General features: G+C 40.3%; 2 protein-coding genes across 3 annotated transcripts; one reads left to right on the top strand and one right to left on the bottom strand.

Annotated features, from left to right (window-relative positions):
* Positions 1 to 751: 751 nt before the first annotated feature.
* LOC122642661 lies at positions 752 to 4,369 on the top strand. Of its 2 annotated transcripts, none has more exons than XM_043836203.1 (3): positions 752 to 1,172; positions 1,397 to 1,504; positions 1,635 to 4,369. In XM_043836203.1, exon 3 carries the CDS (start codon positions 1,733 to 1,735, stop codon positions 4,046 to 4,048), a length of 2,316 nt encoding a protein of 771 aa, XP_043692138.1. In that variant the 5' UTR covers positions 752 to 1,172; positions 1,397 to 1,504; positions 1,635 to 1,732; the 3' UTR covers positions 4,049 to 4,369. The 2 variants fall into 2 exon arrangements, with proteins under 2 accessions (XP_043692138.1, XP_043692139.1); XM_043836204.1 differs by having other exon boundaries at positions 1,403 to 1,504.
* A 9,169-nt stretch (positions 4,370 to 13,538) lies between these two features.
* On the bottom strand, positions 13,539 to 17,158 carry LOC122641496 (tyrosine-sulfated glycopeptide receptor 1-like). The gene has a single exon (XM_043834754.1). The coding sequence runs from the start codon at positions 16,901 to 16,903 to the stop codon at positions 13,718 to 13,720; it is 3,186 nt and encodes a 1,061-aa protein (XP_043690689.1). The 5' UTR covers positions 16,904 to 17,158; the 3' UTR covers positions 13,539 to 13,717.
* Positions 17,159 to 17,911: the final 753 nt, after the last annotated feature.

Genomic DNA, 17,911 nt, shown 5'->3' on the forward strand with positions numbered 1-17,911 from the left:
GGAATGTAAGAAAGAATCTACATGCTACAACTAATGAGGAGTTGAAAAATGGAATCATTCATATGTGATAGCGAAATATCAATTTGGATCTTATTCTTTATTATGTGAAGAAGATATAAAATAATCTATACAAGGACAGTGGTTTTCTAATCATCGAACCAAAAAGAAATTGCTAACGAAAATCTCTTTCAATTAATTAATCGTAAAATAAAGAAATATGTCTTGACTAATAGAAATGTGAGAAAGGAGGTGGGTTATAGAAATAAGTTTTTTTGGGTACTTTTTATTAAGAAGTTTAATAAGTCAAGATGATGCAGAGCATAACTTTCATTTTTTTTAAATTTTTTTGCCTTTTTTTTGCAATTTTTTCAGTTATATATTTTATTTTATTTTATTTTATTTTATTTATAGGAAAGAAAAGGGATAAAAAAAAGAAAAATAATCAGGTAATATTGAGCCGTATGGTGAAATAACTCTTCCTTTGTTATGATCCTTGATGATATAATAGTAGATCAGATGGCTAGGATGATTCTATAATCACATGATTTCCTAGTGGGCCCATCAACCGAACGATCATTTAATATTGTTGTGGAGTTAGGTTTCTTTATTTAAAATAATTGAAAGAAACCCTAAAATGGAAAAAAAAAGAAAGAGAAAAGGAAATAGAGGAGAGAGAGAGAGAGAGTGAGGGAGTAGAACGGGTGAGTTGGGAAATTGCATAAATAAGGTGGAGAAAACGTTTTAGATTTTGACTTAAATACCCTCTTTTTTTGCGGTGCCCTAACTTTTTCTCCCCCAAATGCCTTCGATACCCATCTTCTACCCTTTGCCCCTGCAATTCTCAGTCTCCCAATCCATGCCCTTCCCTCTTTGAGCTTTTCCTCTTCCAGAATTTACCCGCCAAATTCTCTAATCTTCCTTTTTCAAATACCGTTTTGCTGGTTAGAGGAAGCACTTCTTCCACTGCTCTTGCCCTTCTCGCTCGTTTCGATTCGAAACCCTAATTCAGGTTCTATAGATTTTTTCTTCTCTTTATCAGATATCAGATACCCTCTGGTTTTCAGTTGATGCGTTGTCGTTGTGCTTGTGCTTCGAAGTTGGTGGGGCTTTTCTGAACTTCGGAAACTGCTTGGTGATTTAGGGTTTCTGGGCTCTTCTATTTGGTTGCCGAGGTAGCAATTCCCCTCTTTTTTTTATTTAATTTATTGTTTGTATTTGTTTTCCTAGCTGTATTGTTGGATTTTTAAGGTGCGGATTTGAAGTGAAGGTTTTCTTGTTCTCCTCTTAACTATCTACCCCCGCCCCCTTCTCTCTTTACAGTTTCAATATATGTTTTATGGCTTTGGCTTATGGGTTGTGCCCCTCCCCACTCTTTTTTTCCCCTTGGTTGATCAAGTGGCAGTTGGAAAATCCATGTGTCAGTGGAAGCATCAGGAGGGTTTTGGGTTTATAATTCTTGCGGATTCACGGATTCGAGAGGGGAAACCAGAAATTGGTTGTACAGGTACTAGTTAGTGTTCATCTATTGTTAATTTTCACTTGTTCTGTACTTATTTGGTGTTGTAAATAAGAAGAAAAGAAAGAAACTTTATTTGTATGAACTGTTTTTTCAAGACTGGATTGCTTGGGTGCAGATAGAAGGCAATAATCAACGATACATTGAGCATTTCTTTTTAAGTGATTGACCGAGTGGTGTGGTAAATATCAGGACCGTGGTTTATTTCTGTAACTAATGGCTAATCACGAGTTAATTCTTGGGCAAAACCATGATTTGGCGCTCGGACAGAACCAGCAGTTGGCTCTAGGTCATAATCATGATATTGGTATTGTTCAGAACCATGACTTGGATCTGGGGCAGACTCATGACCATGACTTAGGTTTGGGGCAGACACATGATCATGAGCTTGGTTTAGGACATGCCCATGACCATGAACTGGCCCTGGGGCAGACACATGATCCTGCAATGGCTCTACAGCAGACGACTGGCCAAGATCCTGAACATGAGAATGAGTTAGCTTTGAGTCAAATGAAAGACACTGAATTTGTTGAGGATGGTGATGACAGTCATGACCATGTTGAAGACCATGATCATGAATTATCTCTTGCTGCACAAAACCAGGAGTTAGGCTTGTCAGAGAGCCATGAATTGCCTGTTCCAGATAGCCCTGGCCTTGATCAGAACTTGCAGCTAACTGTGGACCAGAACCATGAAATGGCCTCAGAACCTGCTTCTCAAGCAATGGTTGTGCAACAGCCTATGCTAGTAGTGACTCCTGTTCTCCAGAGCCGTTCTCTTGTTGTACACCCCAGCCATGAGCTGGCAGTGGGGCAAGAATTTCCGGATGTGAAGAGCTGCCGTAGGGCATTGAGAGACACAGCTATAGCTATGCATTTTGAAGTAAAGACGGTGAAGTCAGACAAGACACGTTTTACTGCTAGGTGTGCAGCTGAGGGATGCCCATGGCGAATCCATGCTGCAAAGCTTCCAGGTGTCCCAACCTTTACGATCAGAACCATAAATGAGCAGCATAGCTGCGGAGGAATCACCCACCTGGGCCATCAACAAGCGTCAGTCCAGTGGGTTGCAAACTCTGTGGAGCATTGCCTGAGGGAAAATCCACAATGCAAGCCAAAAGAAATATTGGAAGAAATTCATCGGGTTCATGGAATCACGTTATCATACAAGCAGGCCTGGCGTGGGAAGGAGCGGATCATGGCTGCTGTTCGTGGGTCATTTGAAGAAGGGTATCGCCTCCTTCCACAGTACTGTGAACAAATTAAACGGACCAACCCTGGGAGTATTGCCTCAGTTTATGGGAATCCATCAGATAACTGCTTCCAACGCCTTTTTGTCTCGTTCCAAGCATCAATCTATGGCTTTGTCAACGCATGCCGACCACTTCTCGGGCTTGATAGAACTCTTTTAAAGAGCAAGTACCTTGGGACCTTGCTTTTTGCTACTGGATTTGATGGAGATGGTGCTCTGTTTCCTTTAGCATTTGGGGTGGTCGATGAGGAAAGTGATGACAACTGGATGTGGTTCCTGTCTGAACTCCATAATCTTCTTGAGACCAACACAGAGAACATGCCAAGGCTTACCATTTTGTCAGATAGACAGAAGGGTATTGTGGATGGAGTGGAAGCAAACTTCCCAACAGCCTTTCATGGATTCTGCATGCGTCACCTGAGTGACAGCTTTCGAAAGGAGTTCAATAACACAATGCTTGTCAACCTTCTCTGGGAAGCTGCTCATTCCCTTACTGTTATTGAATTTGAAGCCAAAATACTGGAGATCGAAGAGATCTCACAAGATGCTGCTTATTGGATTCGTCGCATCCCAGCTCGTCTCTGGGCTACAGCTTATTTTGAGGGGACTCGTTTTGGACATTTGACAGCAAACATAGTTGAATCATTAAATACTTGGATACTTGAAGCCTCTGGACTTCCTATAATTCAGATGATGGAGTGTATCCGTCGGCAACTAATGACTTGGTTTAATGAAAGACGTGAGCTAAGCATGCAATGGACAACAATACTTGTGCCTACTGCTGAGAGCCGTGTGACGGAAGCTCTTGAGCGTGCACGCACTTTTCAAGTGCTTCGTGCAAATGAGGCCGAGTTTGAAGTTATTTCTCATGAAGGAACAAATATTGTTGATATTCGTAATCGTTGCTGTCTATGCCGTGGCTGGCAGCTCTATGGATTGCCTTGTGCACATGCAGTGGCAGCACTGCTCTCTTGTCGGCAGAATGTCCATCGTTTTACAGAGAGCTGCTTCACTGTTGCAACTTACCGAAAAACATATTCACAGACTATTCATCCTGTTCCGGATAAAACCCTTTGGAAAGAGTTATCAGAGGGAACTCAGGATGGAGGCAATAAAGTTGTAGAAGTTATAATAAATCCCCCCAAGTCGCTTCGGCCACCGGGTCGACCTAGGAAGAAGCGTGTTCGTGCTGAAGATCGTGGACGTGTCAAACGAGTTGTACATTGTAGTCGTTGCAATCAGACGGGGCATTTCAGAACTACTTGTGCAGCTCCTATATGAGTGTTCACAGGTGGGTATTCTGTTTCTCCTGTGCAGAGAAAAGGAAGGTCTAGATTAGTTTTATGTATTTGGAGCCTCTATCAGTTAAGTGGCTCTTCTCCTGACACAATTTGGGTTTTAAGCTGGCTTTCTTCGATAAATTTCAAGTTTTCAACCCTAATAATACAAGGATACTTGGGATTTAATTTATTCTTTTAGTTTTGCATTTCTGGTGTATAGTATCCAGTGGTTGGGTTTTTTTTATCCTGGGGTTGTCTTTGACATTACCAAATTAAATCTTAATGCTTTCAAGTGGACTAATGCTGTAAGACTTTTCTTATATTCCTTGTGGCATGTTGTGACATTTCAAATATCTAACAATCTGGATCTCTGAAGCTGGGTGGAGGGTGAAATATGTTAACTTCATCTACGTTCTTGCTTGCTTTCTACGAAGAATAAATAAATAGATATCTCTTCTTGTTTTTTCTATCATTACTGCCTTATGCTTTGCTTCCTTTTCTTATTCAAAACTCTTCTGGCTTTGTTAAAGTGAAATTGTACCATCTTAAAAGGTGCTTTTTTTATTTGATTTTTCAAAAAGGAAGCCAACATGTTGGTGGTTGGTTATGAACCATACCATCCTAAAGGTAAAAACCATGTTTTTAGGGCGCTTCTACCCACATTATGAACCTTTCCTAATGTGGATGTGTTTTTACCTTTTAATTAAAAACCCTGGTACCCAAGCGACAAATAGGGTCTGCACTCAAGATGGAGGAGCTTTAGGAGACTGTGTCATTGTCCGCTTTGATTCCAAGAATGTCTTACTAATTTGACTTTTTGTCATTGTCTGCTTTGGTTCCAATAATGTCTTACTAATTTTTATCAACCATGCTGAACAGATGAGCACATGAGATTTGCATCAGCAGCATTGTTTGGGCCAGTGTTACCTGTTTCTGGTCTTTTGCTCAATTTAGTTATTTTTTGAGCGTCTGTATGTTCCTCAGACAAACCTAGGCAGTTTGTTACCTCTTCCTTCTTTCGTACTGTCAAAAAGAAGTATATTCATTCTTCCAATGTGACTCAGTTAGTGGTCTTCTCTCCAATAATTGCTTTGATATAAATTGCAAGATATGAATGGTTTTGTGAATTTGCAGGATGGATATCGACTTCTCTTCTACTAACACAACATCAAACTAGACAGTTAACCATTGAATTCATTTCTTCATTTCCCCATTATGGTACTAACAAACCTTCTATCATTTCCGAAGCATTAGCTTTCTCTCTGTTCTTTTCTTTTTTGGTGGTACTAAGGCTTGTTTGGTTCTTTATTTATCTGTCAAATTTTCCTCTCCCACGAATTCTGTTTGTAAAATCTTGTTTGAAGAAGCAGATTGGAATTTCTCCTCCCCCTCCCCTCCCCTCCCCTCCCACCCTTATCGAAAGAGTTTAGGTTCATGTGATTTGTGCATAAAATGGTTTGCCCTAAAGAGTTTGGGAGTTATTTATTTATGAAAAAAAATCCCCACAATGCTAGTGTGCAGATTTCATTACGCACTATATCACATTCCATGCCATTGACTCCCCACTCTCTTTACATAAAATGCCCTTTGTATACAAACTGTTTTTGAGGAAAGCCTCTTCCCTTTGTGCATGTGTTTTTGGGCAAGAAACTGCTGCTTGGTCATGTGGCTCCTGCACCAGTTCAGTAGTTAATGAGAATGCACATAAGGGCATCAACAGGGATGGGATTTTTTATTTATGAAGAGGAATAGTAATTTAGCATGCTCCTTTATTTAGGCGTAGGAACCAAGCAACTACGCATTGTTCTTTATCCCTTTTTGGGGACTTTGAAGTAGCAAATTAGTATGTTTCTCTTTTATATAGAGAGAGACTTATAGAGAGAGAGAGACAGAGAGCTGCAAGGAGAAGAACCGGTCTCAAGTTTCAAGTGTCAAATTTTTTATTATTTTATTTTATTTATTCAAAAGGATGGAGAAGAAAATTGAACGATGGGAAAGGTGCCCTAAAAGGAGAGGCCCCAAAGATAAGAATTTACAAACAGCAAAATAAAGGACTAAGGTTTTTGTGTGTTCCAAAATAGCCTCCCGATACTTTTTCCCGCCCTCTCCCACTCCATGGTGAATGAGACCGTGGGTGGAGAGAGGAAAAGTCGGTCCAACAACTACAAGGGAGAGCTCTTTTGTTTTTGGTAAGAAAAGGGGAGAGCTCTTTAAAAGAAAAGCACTTAGGCTACGACTGGAACAGCCTCATCTTTTAGGAAACTTTACATAAATTAATTGGTCTGAAGTCTATGAACCGAACATCCTCATCTTTTTTGGAAATTAAACAAATCAATGTGTGATTACCACCTTGGGGCAAGATTGAATTGTTGAAAAAAAAAACGAATCAAAAGCAAATATATCAATACAGACAAGATCCCAGAATTTATGGCAAAAACACGCTTGAAACCCATCCACTCCAAGGGTTTTAAAAGGCCCCAAAGAAAACACAACTCGTCTAATTTCCTCTATCTCAGGGGGAGTACACAAGGAGGAACTCAATTCATGAGACACCAAAGGATCAAATAAAGCTTTCTACAAAGCTGGGGTCAAGTGGATTAGACGAAGTGAACATCAAACTAAGATGATCAACAAAGGCATTGACAATTCCCCTAGGATCATCAATTCTACCCCGTCCAGGAAGAGTGTAATCAATACGACGTCTTCTCTAATTTTGTTTAGAAATAGAATGATAAAACCTAGTATTCCATTCACCTTCCTTAATATGAAGGCGATATTTTTCTAACCAGAATGATTTGCGGGCATTAATAATCCATTTCAAGTGAGAAAAAATTCGACTCAAATCACCAGATGAAATAGACGAGCTAGATGAGTCTTCTAGACAAAAAAAAAATTATCAAAATATCTGACCCTCAAATAATCAATACAACCAAATACAAACCTATTCCAGACTGATAGAAGACGTCCTAGATTAGACACTTTCGATAAAAGGGGTCGTTGCCCAACCCCTTCCACTTGTTAGAACAAAAAGAAGAGAAATCAGGATGGTGAGTCCAAGCTTCTTAAAAGTGAAAAAACTTTCTGAATGACTTATAGGCCATGACTAGGTTGAAGGAAAATGAGATTATGATCAGACCACAAAGAAGGAAGCTTTTTAAGAAACACCGTAGGAAAACAAGTTACCTAATCAGGGGAGGCAGATGCCTTGTCGAGGCATTCCTTGATAAGGCCCGATGGCTTTTGTTTGTTAGACCAGGTCAAGCATGAGCCTAATAATTTTATTTCTTCAAGAAACAAACCAGAGATTAGATAAAAAAGAGAATGTGTTCCCACAACAGTGTTGTCTAAAGAAAGGTCAATGCCCTCTTCTTCATCCTCTGTACCCCAAGAGCCCATCCCAAGAGAAGTTTGGAAACATATTTGGGGATGCCACTCCCTCCCAAAATATGGAGTTTTTTGTGGCGTACATGTGCGAAGGGTCTAGCTACAGGAGAGGGCTTAAGCAAGAGAAGGATGCCTACTGATCCTGCTTGTCCTAGATGTGGCTTCTATTCGGAATCGGTGGATCACACTCTCTTAGTAGTTTATCTTACATCCCTCCTAATCCAGCTCCGGTGTTGTCTAAAGTTATCCATCAATGGCACTCTGTATCCTTGGCTAGTAAACAAATTGGGAAAGATCTCTCTGGCCTAGCATCCTTCATCTGCTGGGCTTTGTGGAAAGCACAGAATGAGTTGATTTTTAACAGAGTGGAGAAAACCCCTGAAGAGCTTATCGAATCAGTGGAGCATTATTTTTAAGAGTTTAAGAATGCTACCAGACTCTGCAAGAACGACACCTTAAGTTCTGTAAAGCTCCCTGACAATTGGTCTCCCCCCCAAACTTAATACAGATGCTTCTTTTGTCGACAACAAAGGAGGCTTGGGCTTCGTTATTAGGGATTTTGATGGGAAGACTACTGTGGCAGTTTCTTCCCCTTCTACCTTCTCATCAATTCTCTAGAGGGAAGCTATTGCTATTAGGACGAGTCTTCTATACGCCATAGCGGAAGTTATTGACGATATTCAGGTTGAATCCGATTGTAAAAGGATCATATCCTTGCTGTCTCAAACTTCCCCCCTCCCCCTTTTGAGGTCTTGAATATCGTTGAGGATATCAAACACCTCTCCTCTTTCTTTAGGAGCTGCTCTTTCTCCTATGTTCCCAGGGAGATTAACAGTGTGGTTGACTCCTTGGCCAGGAAGGCTTTGTCGTGTGTGAGTGAGACAAATTGGCCGATTTCCACTCCTTGGCTGTCTGACCTCTGTAGCTCAGATTCCTTGCGCTGGACTCGCATGAATAAATAGTCTTTTCTACCAAAAAAAAAAAAAAGATAAAAAGAGAATGGACTACAAGAGAGGGATGGTAATGAGGAGCACCCCAATTTTTCAGAGGCCAAGAGAACCTCGTTGAAAATCACCGATTATATGAAACATACAAGAGATAGAGGAGACAAATCTAAAAGATCAGACCAACAAGTTCCACGAAGATTATAGTGAGGAGGGGCATAAAGACATGAAGTATCCAGCACCACAGAGCGAATCGTATAAAGTAGTGCAATAAAGTAAGGCTTAACAGCAATAGGGAAGTAGTTATCTGTCTGGGAGTATGGCCTACGCCAGCACTCCCATGTGTCTATCTCTCTCCTCCTCAAAACAAGGGGGCAGAGGTGTCTTTTCAAATAGAGAAGAGAGAGATAGACTCATGGGAGTGCTGGCACAGGCCACACTCCCGGACAGAGAACTTTCTCCCATAACAATATTAGAGAAACAAAGATGGGGAGAAGCCAAAACCCATAGTCCACCTTTACATCCCCTTAAAGGAGTAGAAATCCTCAGCAGTACTTTGCAATTGGGGCCTAAGAACTTGACACGTGAAAAAAACTAAGTTCATCGAGCTCGCACCGTTGGATGAAATATCTTCCACATGTCAAGCTCTCAAGACTCCGCAAGATAAAGGAATCGTAGAGCATTTTAATTCATATATAGTCATAGAGAAAAAATCAACCCAGCCGTAACTATTGAAAGCTATAGTAAAAGGACGGTTTTGTATAGAGAAGGAGAAACCCTAGACCTAGAGCCTTCTTTCCTTCTATATAATTTAACTTCTTCTTACCAATAGAGAAAACATAAGGCGTACGCGCAGCTTACTCATTTCATTTTTTTGTACAGAGAAAACACAGTGGTGGAGGTCACACTAGATTCACTCTATCACTCATCACTGTGTTTCTCAGTACAAAATGATGCTTTGAGTATATAGATTCACCATTAAACAGGTGTGTGTGATCGCTCATGAGTAATGCTCCAAACTTCCTCTTCTCCTTCCTCACTTGTGCGATCAATTACTAATTTATCTATGCCATTATTTTTTTTTTCATATTAGTTGGTTTTTAGGTTTTGATCTGCAGATGAGGTAAACTGTTTATTTACGGAAGAGTGGATCATTCAATCTTTGATATGACGCATTCTGTTACGATCCTCTTTTTTGTTTCTCCTTTTTCTCTGAATCTGACACAAGTACAGTCATATGTTGGTTCTATTTTCGGTAAAGATACCTGCTTTATCTGCCATGTAGCAGTGAATTAAAGGTCTCTGCAAAACTTTCTTATGCCCATTAGTGGATTATTTCAGATTTTCCATGTTTGGGATAAATCTAGAGGTCTCTGCATTTGATCCTCTGCAGTACCGCGTGGTATTCATGGTCTCTGCTGTGTCGAAGGATATACACCGCACACCGATACTGCAGAGGATTTTTATCCCTTTATAAGGAGATAGCAGAGGCCATGAATTTGTTTAATAAGGTGTGAAAACTCGCATGTAGAACAATAATTGATCCTCTTTTTAAAGCTGGAAACGCTGGAAGGACCCTTAGTTTGCTCTCCATGGATTCCAGTCTGATTTATGAGAATTTATTGCAAGTGGCTGAAACCCTAAAAGTTGGAATCTAAGAAAAACAAATACCTGTTTTTCTTCATTGGACAATGTCTATTTTTTATTATTTGTTATTTTATTTGGGATTTAAGAAAAGATGTGACGTGTGGGTGGCGAGACCCTACCCCAAGATAGGTTGTTGGATCTCTAACTTAAACATCCACCCCCTTAATTTAGACTACTCTATATCCCTATGATGTCTACGATCTTGATGTTTGTTTCCGTTGTAATTCTTCTCCTGATCTATTCTATCATCATTTGCGCGTAGGATTCTCTAACCCAGTCCTAAATATTTTTCTTTATCAAAATAAAAATCCTAAATATTTTTGGTTGGGTTTTTTGCATTTTATTAGATGGACATTTCACTTAAGTTTGTAGGTTTTTTTGATGCACAGGGAAGATCCAGGAGCTTACGGCTTTCACCCTTCTCAGCATGCATGGCCTTGGCACCTTGTTTCTGTTTTTTCTACAACTGAACTCTCTTCAATAATACATTTTGTATTAAAGAGTAGGCTTTAATCACCCACGTCCACTGGTAATAATGTAAATATTTTTAATATTTAATTATCATTTTCTTCTTTTCATCAAAATAAAGAAAAAAAAAACTCCTGTTTCTCACCACCATAAAGATCTGAACCTTTAATAGGAAAGGTATTTTTGACCCTATGCAATATATGCAATATGGGATGGAACAGGAGTCAAAATCATCAGTGGAGAGGAGATTCTCTATAGTGAAGGAAAACTTTACTTTTTCCCAAAATCTCTAATTTTTTAGAGTTGTTTATACAATAATTTAGGAGATACTGCTATAAAATGTAAGTTTTATTGATTTTCTACTATTCTACTGGCTGAAAGAATGAAACAAAGGACAAAAAATGAAGATCAAAACATGAATAATGGATAATTCATAACCCGATTTTGATTCCTTCAATCATGCATGGAAAAAGCCGGGTTGATTGATTAAGCCCGATTGAGAGTAGCTGTGGAATCTCAATAGATATACCTTAATTAGCATTCTTGTAGATAGAGGGTGGACTTAGGTGAATGTTTCTCCATTGTGACCCTCCCCAGACCTCGCCGTTTTTTCAGCATTCTTGTTGATGTTCTTTGCAAAGGAGGAGAGAGGTTTTGGAGGCACATTCCCTGCTAGAGATGACGATTCGAATAGGTGTAGAGCCTAATACAATCACATACAGTAGTACATCAATGGATGGATACTGTTTGCAAAAGAAAATGGAAGGATGCCCTAAAAATTTTCAATTCCATGTTACCTATAAGGTGTTGATTAACAGGTAATAAAAGTTTAAGAGGATAGAAGAGGCCATTAAGCTCCTTTGGTACATAGTTGGCAAGGGATGATGATACACTAATATGTAGATACTGCCTGGTTAACAGAGTTAGGGCTGCACAGTGGCTCTTTGACAACATGCAGGTTCATGGCATGTATTGTTGGATGAGGCGCTAGAACTGCTTTACTGATGGAGAGAGGCACAGTTATACCTGATATAAGAGCTTACAGCATTCTCATTGATGGCATGTTTATAGCTGGTAGACTTGAAAATACCAGAAAACCTTTTGAGAGAACTTCTACTTTAGGGGTTGAAACCTAACACAGTTCCATATACATTCCCCATAAACTGTGATGTAAACAAAGAGTCACAGAAAGGAAGTCAACAATGAATCAGAGACTGAGGAAGCAAGCACTGCAAAAAACACAAGCCTGCTCTTTCTCTGGTTTTTACCCAGTGCCAAAGAGGTATCATACTCTTCTAAGTAATTGCAACCAAAAAATAACTTTGACTAATCATCCATGTATTGAAGAAGCTTCAACTATTGTAAGAAACCTAAGACCCAATAGGTACTTGCATATGCCAAAAGAATCAATACAGCTAATTATAATCTTCAACATGAGGTCTTCAATATCCTTTTGATTCACTCCAAACAAAGAAAAAGTTCTCATAAACCTTTCAATGGAACTGATTAGTGTTTGGTTAACACAATGGAAAGAATGACTAAGAGAATGTTTCGTTATCTACAAAAGAAAATAAGATGTATAAAATGAGGTAAAGAATCAATCAAAGTTTAGTCGTAGATGATATCTTGTATTAAGAACTCGAATTATGTGTGAACTCAAAGCTAAAGACCTTATTGACACTAACCATAGTTCCTTAAGGCTTCAACACCCCTTCTCCCAAACAGAGGGGGATTAATAAAATAATTATTTCAATAAGCTTAAATGGTTGATAGCTAATATGAATTATACCAGTCCCTAATCTCTTCCCTCTTTGGGATTGCTTTCCTGTTTGGGTCAATTCAATGGCTTCCAAGGAGAAGGAAACATAATCCTCTACCTTTTCTTGATCATAGCCTGGTAGGTATAACTCCTTAGCTATCAATTATGTTAGAAACTAATCTGATTAGATTAAATGAACATTACACAACATTTCCAAGCTTAATGTTTTTTGTAGCAGAGTACATGGAAAGGAAAAAACAAAAGTACATTGAACAACAAAATAAAACAGGGTAGCTATAATCACAAATACAGAGTCATCACCAAGCTCAAGTCTCACCACTCTCAGATTAATTATTCATACACCTGTTTGCTGAGGATGGACCGGATCATGAATGCATATAAATGCTCCAGAAGTTCTTGGCAACAAAAGGAAAATGATGCTGTTCTCAACATCATCTGATGATCATATTATCTTGTTTGGACAGCAAAAGTTGTACTACTGTGCAAGAAAACCAACTCAATGTCATATTATTAGGCAACTAGATATGTGAGCTCCTTCAGAATAGTTGGAAAATTCCAATAACCTGTTTGGAGGTGGTTAATTTATGAAAGAGCAAGATTTTCTTAAATTCCTACTGTATCAAAACAAAATTGGAAATGAAGTGAACTAGAAGAATGTAGCTATGCACTTCAAAGAAGTACCGCTGCCCATAAATCATCCCCACTCATTCCCAGATTATGGAATGCAGATCCTTGAAAGAACAGACTATTTTTGTGATGAAACTGTATTGGTTTGATGAACTTGAGCTATATTTAATTTACATATTTTCTTTTCATTTTAAATATCTACCTGCTTCAAAAAAGTTTATGGGACACAAGTGCTGCCAAGCTGTGTAATTTCATTGAAGAATATGGTCACAGAATGATTTGCAGTAAGAAATCTGTCAAAAAACAGTCAATGCCCTTTACAAAGAAAAACAGGGAAAATATTCCTGTCTCTTAAACAGCAGAGATTGCCTGGAGATATTATTGGCCATTTCTCATCTACAGAAGGGCCTACACTAGGTTCTTAATTAATGTTAGTGAAAACAATTAGTATGTATCAGAAGCATGATGCTGAAAACAGGAAGGCCAATTATGGAGGATAAAATCCATCCTCTAATCCCATGACAAGGACCGAGAAAGCAAACAGTACAGCTGGCTTCTATGTTGTCTTCCTCGATTTACTTTCAAGGATGAATCATTGCACAATCACTTGTATGGATCCTGATAAGCAGCAGCTTCAAAACGCTGAAGTTGAAAACCATTTTTCCTTTCTTTTGTCAACTTCATAGTTATAGAGGGGTGAAACTCTGTGGCTATGATACAAGGCACAAATGTTTGTTTGTAAATCAAATATAACTACAGTGTGAGAGACTAACTGAAGAATGACTAAATCTTTGTAGAAACTTGTAACTTTATATTTGGTCTATGGGGCTACCCCTACATTCTTGAGCCAACCCTCCACTTCCGTGATAGTTGGCCTCTTGAATGGATTTTGATTGACACATAAGCAAGCCACCTCGAGCACCTGCTGCATCTCTTTTTCATGCCCCTTGCCCCTCAGAAGAGGGTCAAAGACTTCATCTTGCATGCCCTGAGACTTCATTTTCTGCACCCATCCAACCAATTCCCTTGTCATTTTTGGATTGAAGACCTCAAGAGGCCTCTTCCTTGTGAGCAGCTCAAGCATAACAACCCCAAAACTGTAAACATCTCCTCTCAAGGTGGCGACCCAGGCCTGCCCATACTCAGGAGGAATGTAGCCTAGGGTCCCAACCAGCTCAGTTGAGACATGGGTGTCATATGGAAAGATCAATCGTGAAAGTCCAAAATCTGCAACATGAGCCTCAAAATGCTCATCAAGCAAGATGTTGCTAGATTTGATGTCCCGATGAATAATGTGCGGCTCACAGATCTGGTGCATGTAAGAAAGCCCACGGCACGCTCCCTGCACAATTTTCAGCCTAGTATGCCAGTCAAGTACAGATGCACCATCAGTCTTCTCATGTAGCCAGTAGTCCAGACTCCCATTCTCCATGAAGGGATAAATCAACATCCTACATCCATCGTGCACACAGTAACCACGCAGAGAGACCAAATTCTCATGCTGAGCTGTGGAAAGGCATTCAACCTCAGCCATGAATTCCCTTTCCACCATACCCAAGTCTCCAGACAGTCTCTTAACAGCCAGCACGGTTCCATTTGGTAATGTTGCCTTATATACCAATCCAAATCCCCCACAGCCTATGATGTTTTCTTGGTCAAAATTGTTTGTTGCTTTTGAGATATCTGATACTGTGAGATCCTTGAATTCATTACAGTTTCCGGGGAACAACATCACCAGACTTGAATCCTCCACCATAAGGGGAGGTACGCCAAAATTGGAGCTGCATGAACTGAGTTCCAGATGAATCTTGTTACTGTCCTCTCTTCTGAGTTTGATCTTTTTGGATACTATCCAAAGAGTTAGCACAGCGAACACAAAACCACACCCTAAGCATATTCCGAGAACTACCAAAAGGTGTTCCGCGTTGGTGCTCTTGCTGGGTGCAGGACTGGTGGTAGTTTCCTCATTTTGAATGTGGCAAGGCCGTTGCACGGGCGGACCACACAACCCTGGATTCCCAACAAAACTGGAGATGGGGAAAGTATCAAACTGGCCGTCCACTGGTATAGGCCCTTCCAGATTGTTATATGCAACACTGAACCAAGACAAGAAATGGAGCTGAACCAGCGACGATGGGATCTCACCGGTAAGGTTGTTCCCTGAAAGATCCAGTGTTTCCAAGTTGGTGAGATTGGATAGCTGGTCAGGAATCACACCAGAGAACTTGTTGAGGCTGAGGTCTAGCACAAGAAGGTTATGCAACATTCCAATCTCTGGAGGAATGCTGCCATTAATGCTGTTGTTTCCCAGGTATATCGCAGGGGGTAAACTGGAGATCTGAGTGTACACTTGCCCATTATTATTTTGGGTGACGACAAAGACGGGTAGCTCGAGATTAATCTGATTCAAAGGAACTGATGAGACCAGCATGGGCATCCCTGTGAACTCTAGAGGCAATTCTCCTGTAAGAAAGTTACTAGACAAGTCTATATAGAAGAGTTTTGGTAGTGTTCCAAACCACCCAGGGATTGAACCTGTGAACTGATTTAAAGACAAATCCAAGACCTCCAACTTCCCGAGATTAACTAACCAGTTGGGCAATTGGCCGGTGAGCTGACAACCACCAATAGCCAGAACCCGGATATTTTGGAATCCATCAGAATCAATGTTGACGGGAATCGCCTCTCCATAGAAGTTCTCCCCCAGGAGAAGTGTGGTGAGGTTCCTGCTATGCATCAGAATCCGCAATGCTCCAGTGATATTGGTCAGCCGATTGGCCGAAATTGCGAGATAAGATAGTTTCCTCAATGCAAGTATTTCAGGCTGGATTTGTCCCTCGAGCTGGTTCTTCGTGAATCGGATTGCAGTTAAGGAGGGACATGAGTATATGCTTAGTGGCATATAACCAGAAAAGTTGTTTCCAGCCAAGTCTAGGGTGTTCAATTGCACAAATTTGGAGAAATCAATGGTGGATAACTCTCCTTCGAACCCATTGAGCCTTAGACTCACGACCCGGAGATTTGTGCAATTCGTGAAGGATGGAGGCAGAAGACCAGTGAGGTTGTTCTGGTAGAGGATCAGTTCTTCCAAATTCGTCAGCTTCCCAATGTCCTGAGGTAGTTGCCCTGTCAAATAATTGCAGGAAAGGTCAAGAATGTTGAGGTTGACAAGGCGAACGATCTGATCAGCTCCATCTATATTTCCTGATATATTGTTGGAGGGAACGGAAAGCTGCTTCAGCGAAATTATACCATAGATGTCATCGGGTAAAGGTCCTATAAGTTGGTTCCAACCTGCTCTGAAAACCTCCAGCTGCGAACACATATGAAGCCCCAAAGGAATCCCTTGGCTGAAGAGATTGAAGGAGAAATCCAAGTGCTTAAGCATAGCGTAATTCTGGCATATTGAAGAAGGAATGATGCCTCTGAAGCTATTGTTGCTGATATCCAATGTCGATAGATTCGAAGCTTGTTCGAGGAATGATAACTGAAAATCTCCGGAGAAGAGATTGGATGACAAATCAAGAATCTGCAGAGATAAGGAACGGTTGGGTGATGCAGACGCCGGTAATTCACCGGAAAGACGATTGAAGCTCAAATCGAGGGTTTTTAGGTGATCAAAGGACGAAACGAAGGAAAGTGGAAGAGGCCCAGATAGGAAATTATGAGAGAGATTGAGGTAAGAGAGGTGGGTAAGGTTAGCAAGAGAGACAGATAGGGGTCCTCTGAGTCCTTTCGAGGGAAGCCATAGACTTTTGACCCAACCGTTAGCATCGCAATAAATGCCTTCCCAACCACAGCATTCCGAGGAAGAAGAAGAAGACCAATTCAGAGGAGTTGAGAGGTTCTGGGAGAAGGACAGCAAAGACACTCGATCGAGCTCCCGGCAGGCATGATGGGGCGTAGGAAAACAAAAGAGGAACAGAAAGCAGAGTAATTCGAAAAGGGTCTTCTCTGGATTGAGTACGAACTTGTCGTGTCTCGAAGGATGCAGCCATAGAAGCATGACTCTGACTCTGTCTGTGTCTTGTGTTGCACACAGGCAGCCGAAGCAGCAGCAGGTCTTCTGCTAGTAAAGACGTTTATTTGTATTGGGACAATAGGGGAATAAGCGGAACATGAAAGAGAATCATTGTAAGAAGGGAGAGCATCTGCTGGTGGTGAAAGAATAACGGTGGGAAGTAATGGTGTAAGCAGAGTGAGAGATAGAGAGAGAGAGAGAGACAGACAGAGATGTAGAAGCAGACGGAGGAATGAGTGGTGGTGGTGGTGGAAATGGAGAAAGGGAATGGAGACGCTGACATGAAAAAATCATATTCAAATTCAAGGGATGGTTTTCTGAAATCTGTTTTCTCTGAATGATTCTCACTAAAGCGTTTACTTTTTCTGAGTGTTGCCAAGCACAACGTTCTCTCTCTCTCTCCCAATCACCATTAATTAATGGGTTTTTCTTCTTCTTATGACGAATCATCTTCGTTAATAAATTCTTATTATAAAGAAAAAACATAAAAATCTGAAGTCTAATTTCTCTGATTCTCAATCTAAAGCCTTCTACCAAAAAAAAAAAATCTAAAGCATTCTTGATTTTGTGAATGTTGCCTAGCACATCTTTTTCTCTCCCAAGTATCATTAATTAATGGATTGGTAAACTAAAGACCAGAGAGAGAGAGACCTCCTATGGCCCAATCGATTGATTTTCACGTTGGCATTTAAGCAAACACAACGTTATCCTCTCCAATTCCCTATAACTCAGCAGTGCGGTAGTGCTAGTGTGGATGTCAGACATGTGGCAGCTCAAATATCCAATGGTCTGAACTCAACATAGTCAATGAGCTCAGATCGTTGAATGTCCAAGTTGCCACGTGTCAGGCATCCACACTAGCATTGTCGCACTGCTGAGTTATAGGGAATTGGAGAGGATAAGTTTCTTGATGGTGAGGCTGTATTTGCAGCATTAAACATTCTTTTGGTCGATTCAACATTTTGGCAATACTTACTGATGTTCATGGTTTTA

This window comes from Telopea speciosissima, chromosome 10, assembly GCF_018873765.1.
Source record: "Telopea speciosissima isolate NSW1024214 ecotype Mountain lineage chromosome 10, Tspe_v1, whole genome shotgun sequence".
Classification (NCBI taxonomy): domain Eukaryota; kingdom Viridiplantae; phylum Streptophyta; class Magnoliopsida; order Proteales; family Proteaceae; genus Telopea; species Telopea speciosissima.

What these genes read in the sequence shown, in the direction of transcription:
- LOC122642661 (XM_043836203.1), top strand. Translation starts at nt 1,733, where the DNA reads ATGGCTAATCACGAGTTAATTCTTGGGCAAAACCATGATTTGGCGCTC.
- LOC122641496 (XM_043834754.1), bottom strand. Translation starts at nt 16,903, where the DNA reads ATGCTTCTATGGCTGCATCCTTCGAGACACGACAAGTTCGTACTCAAT.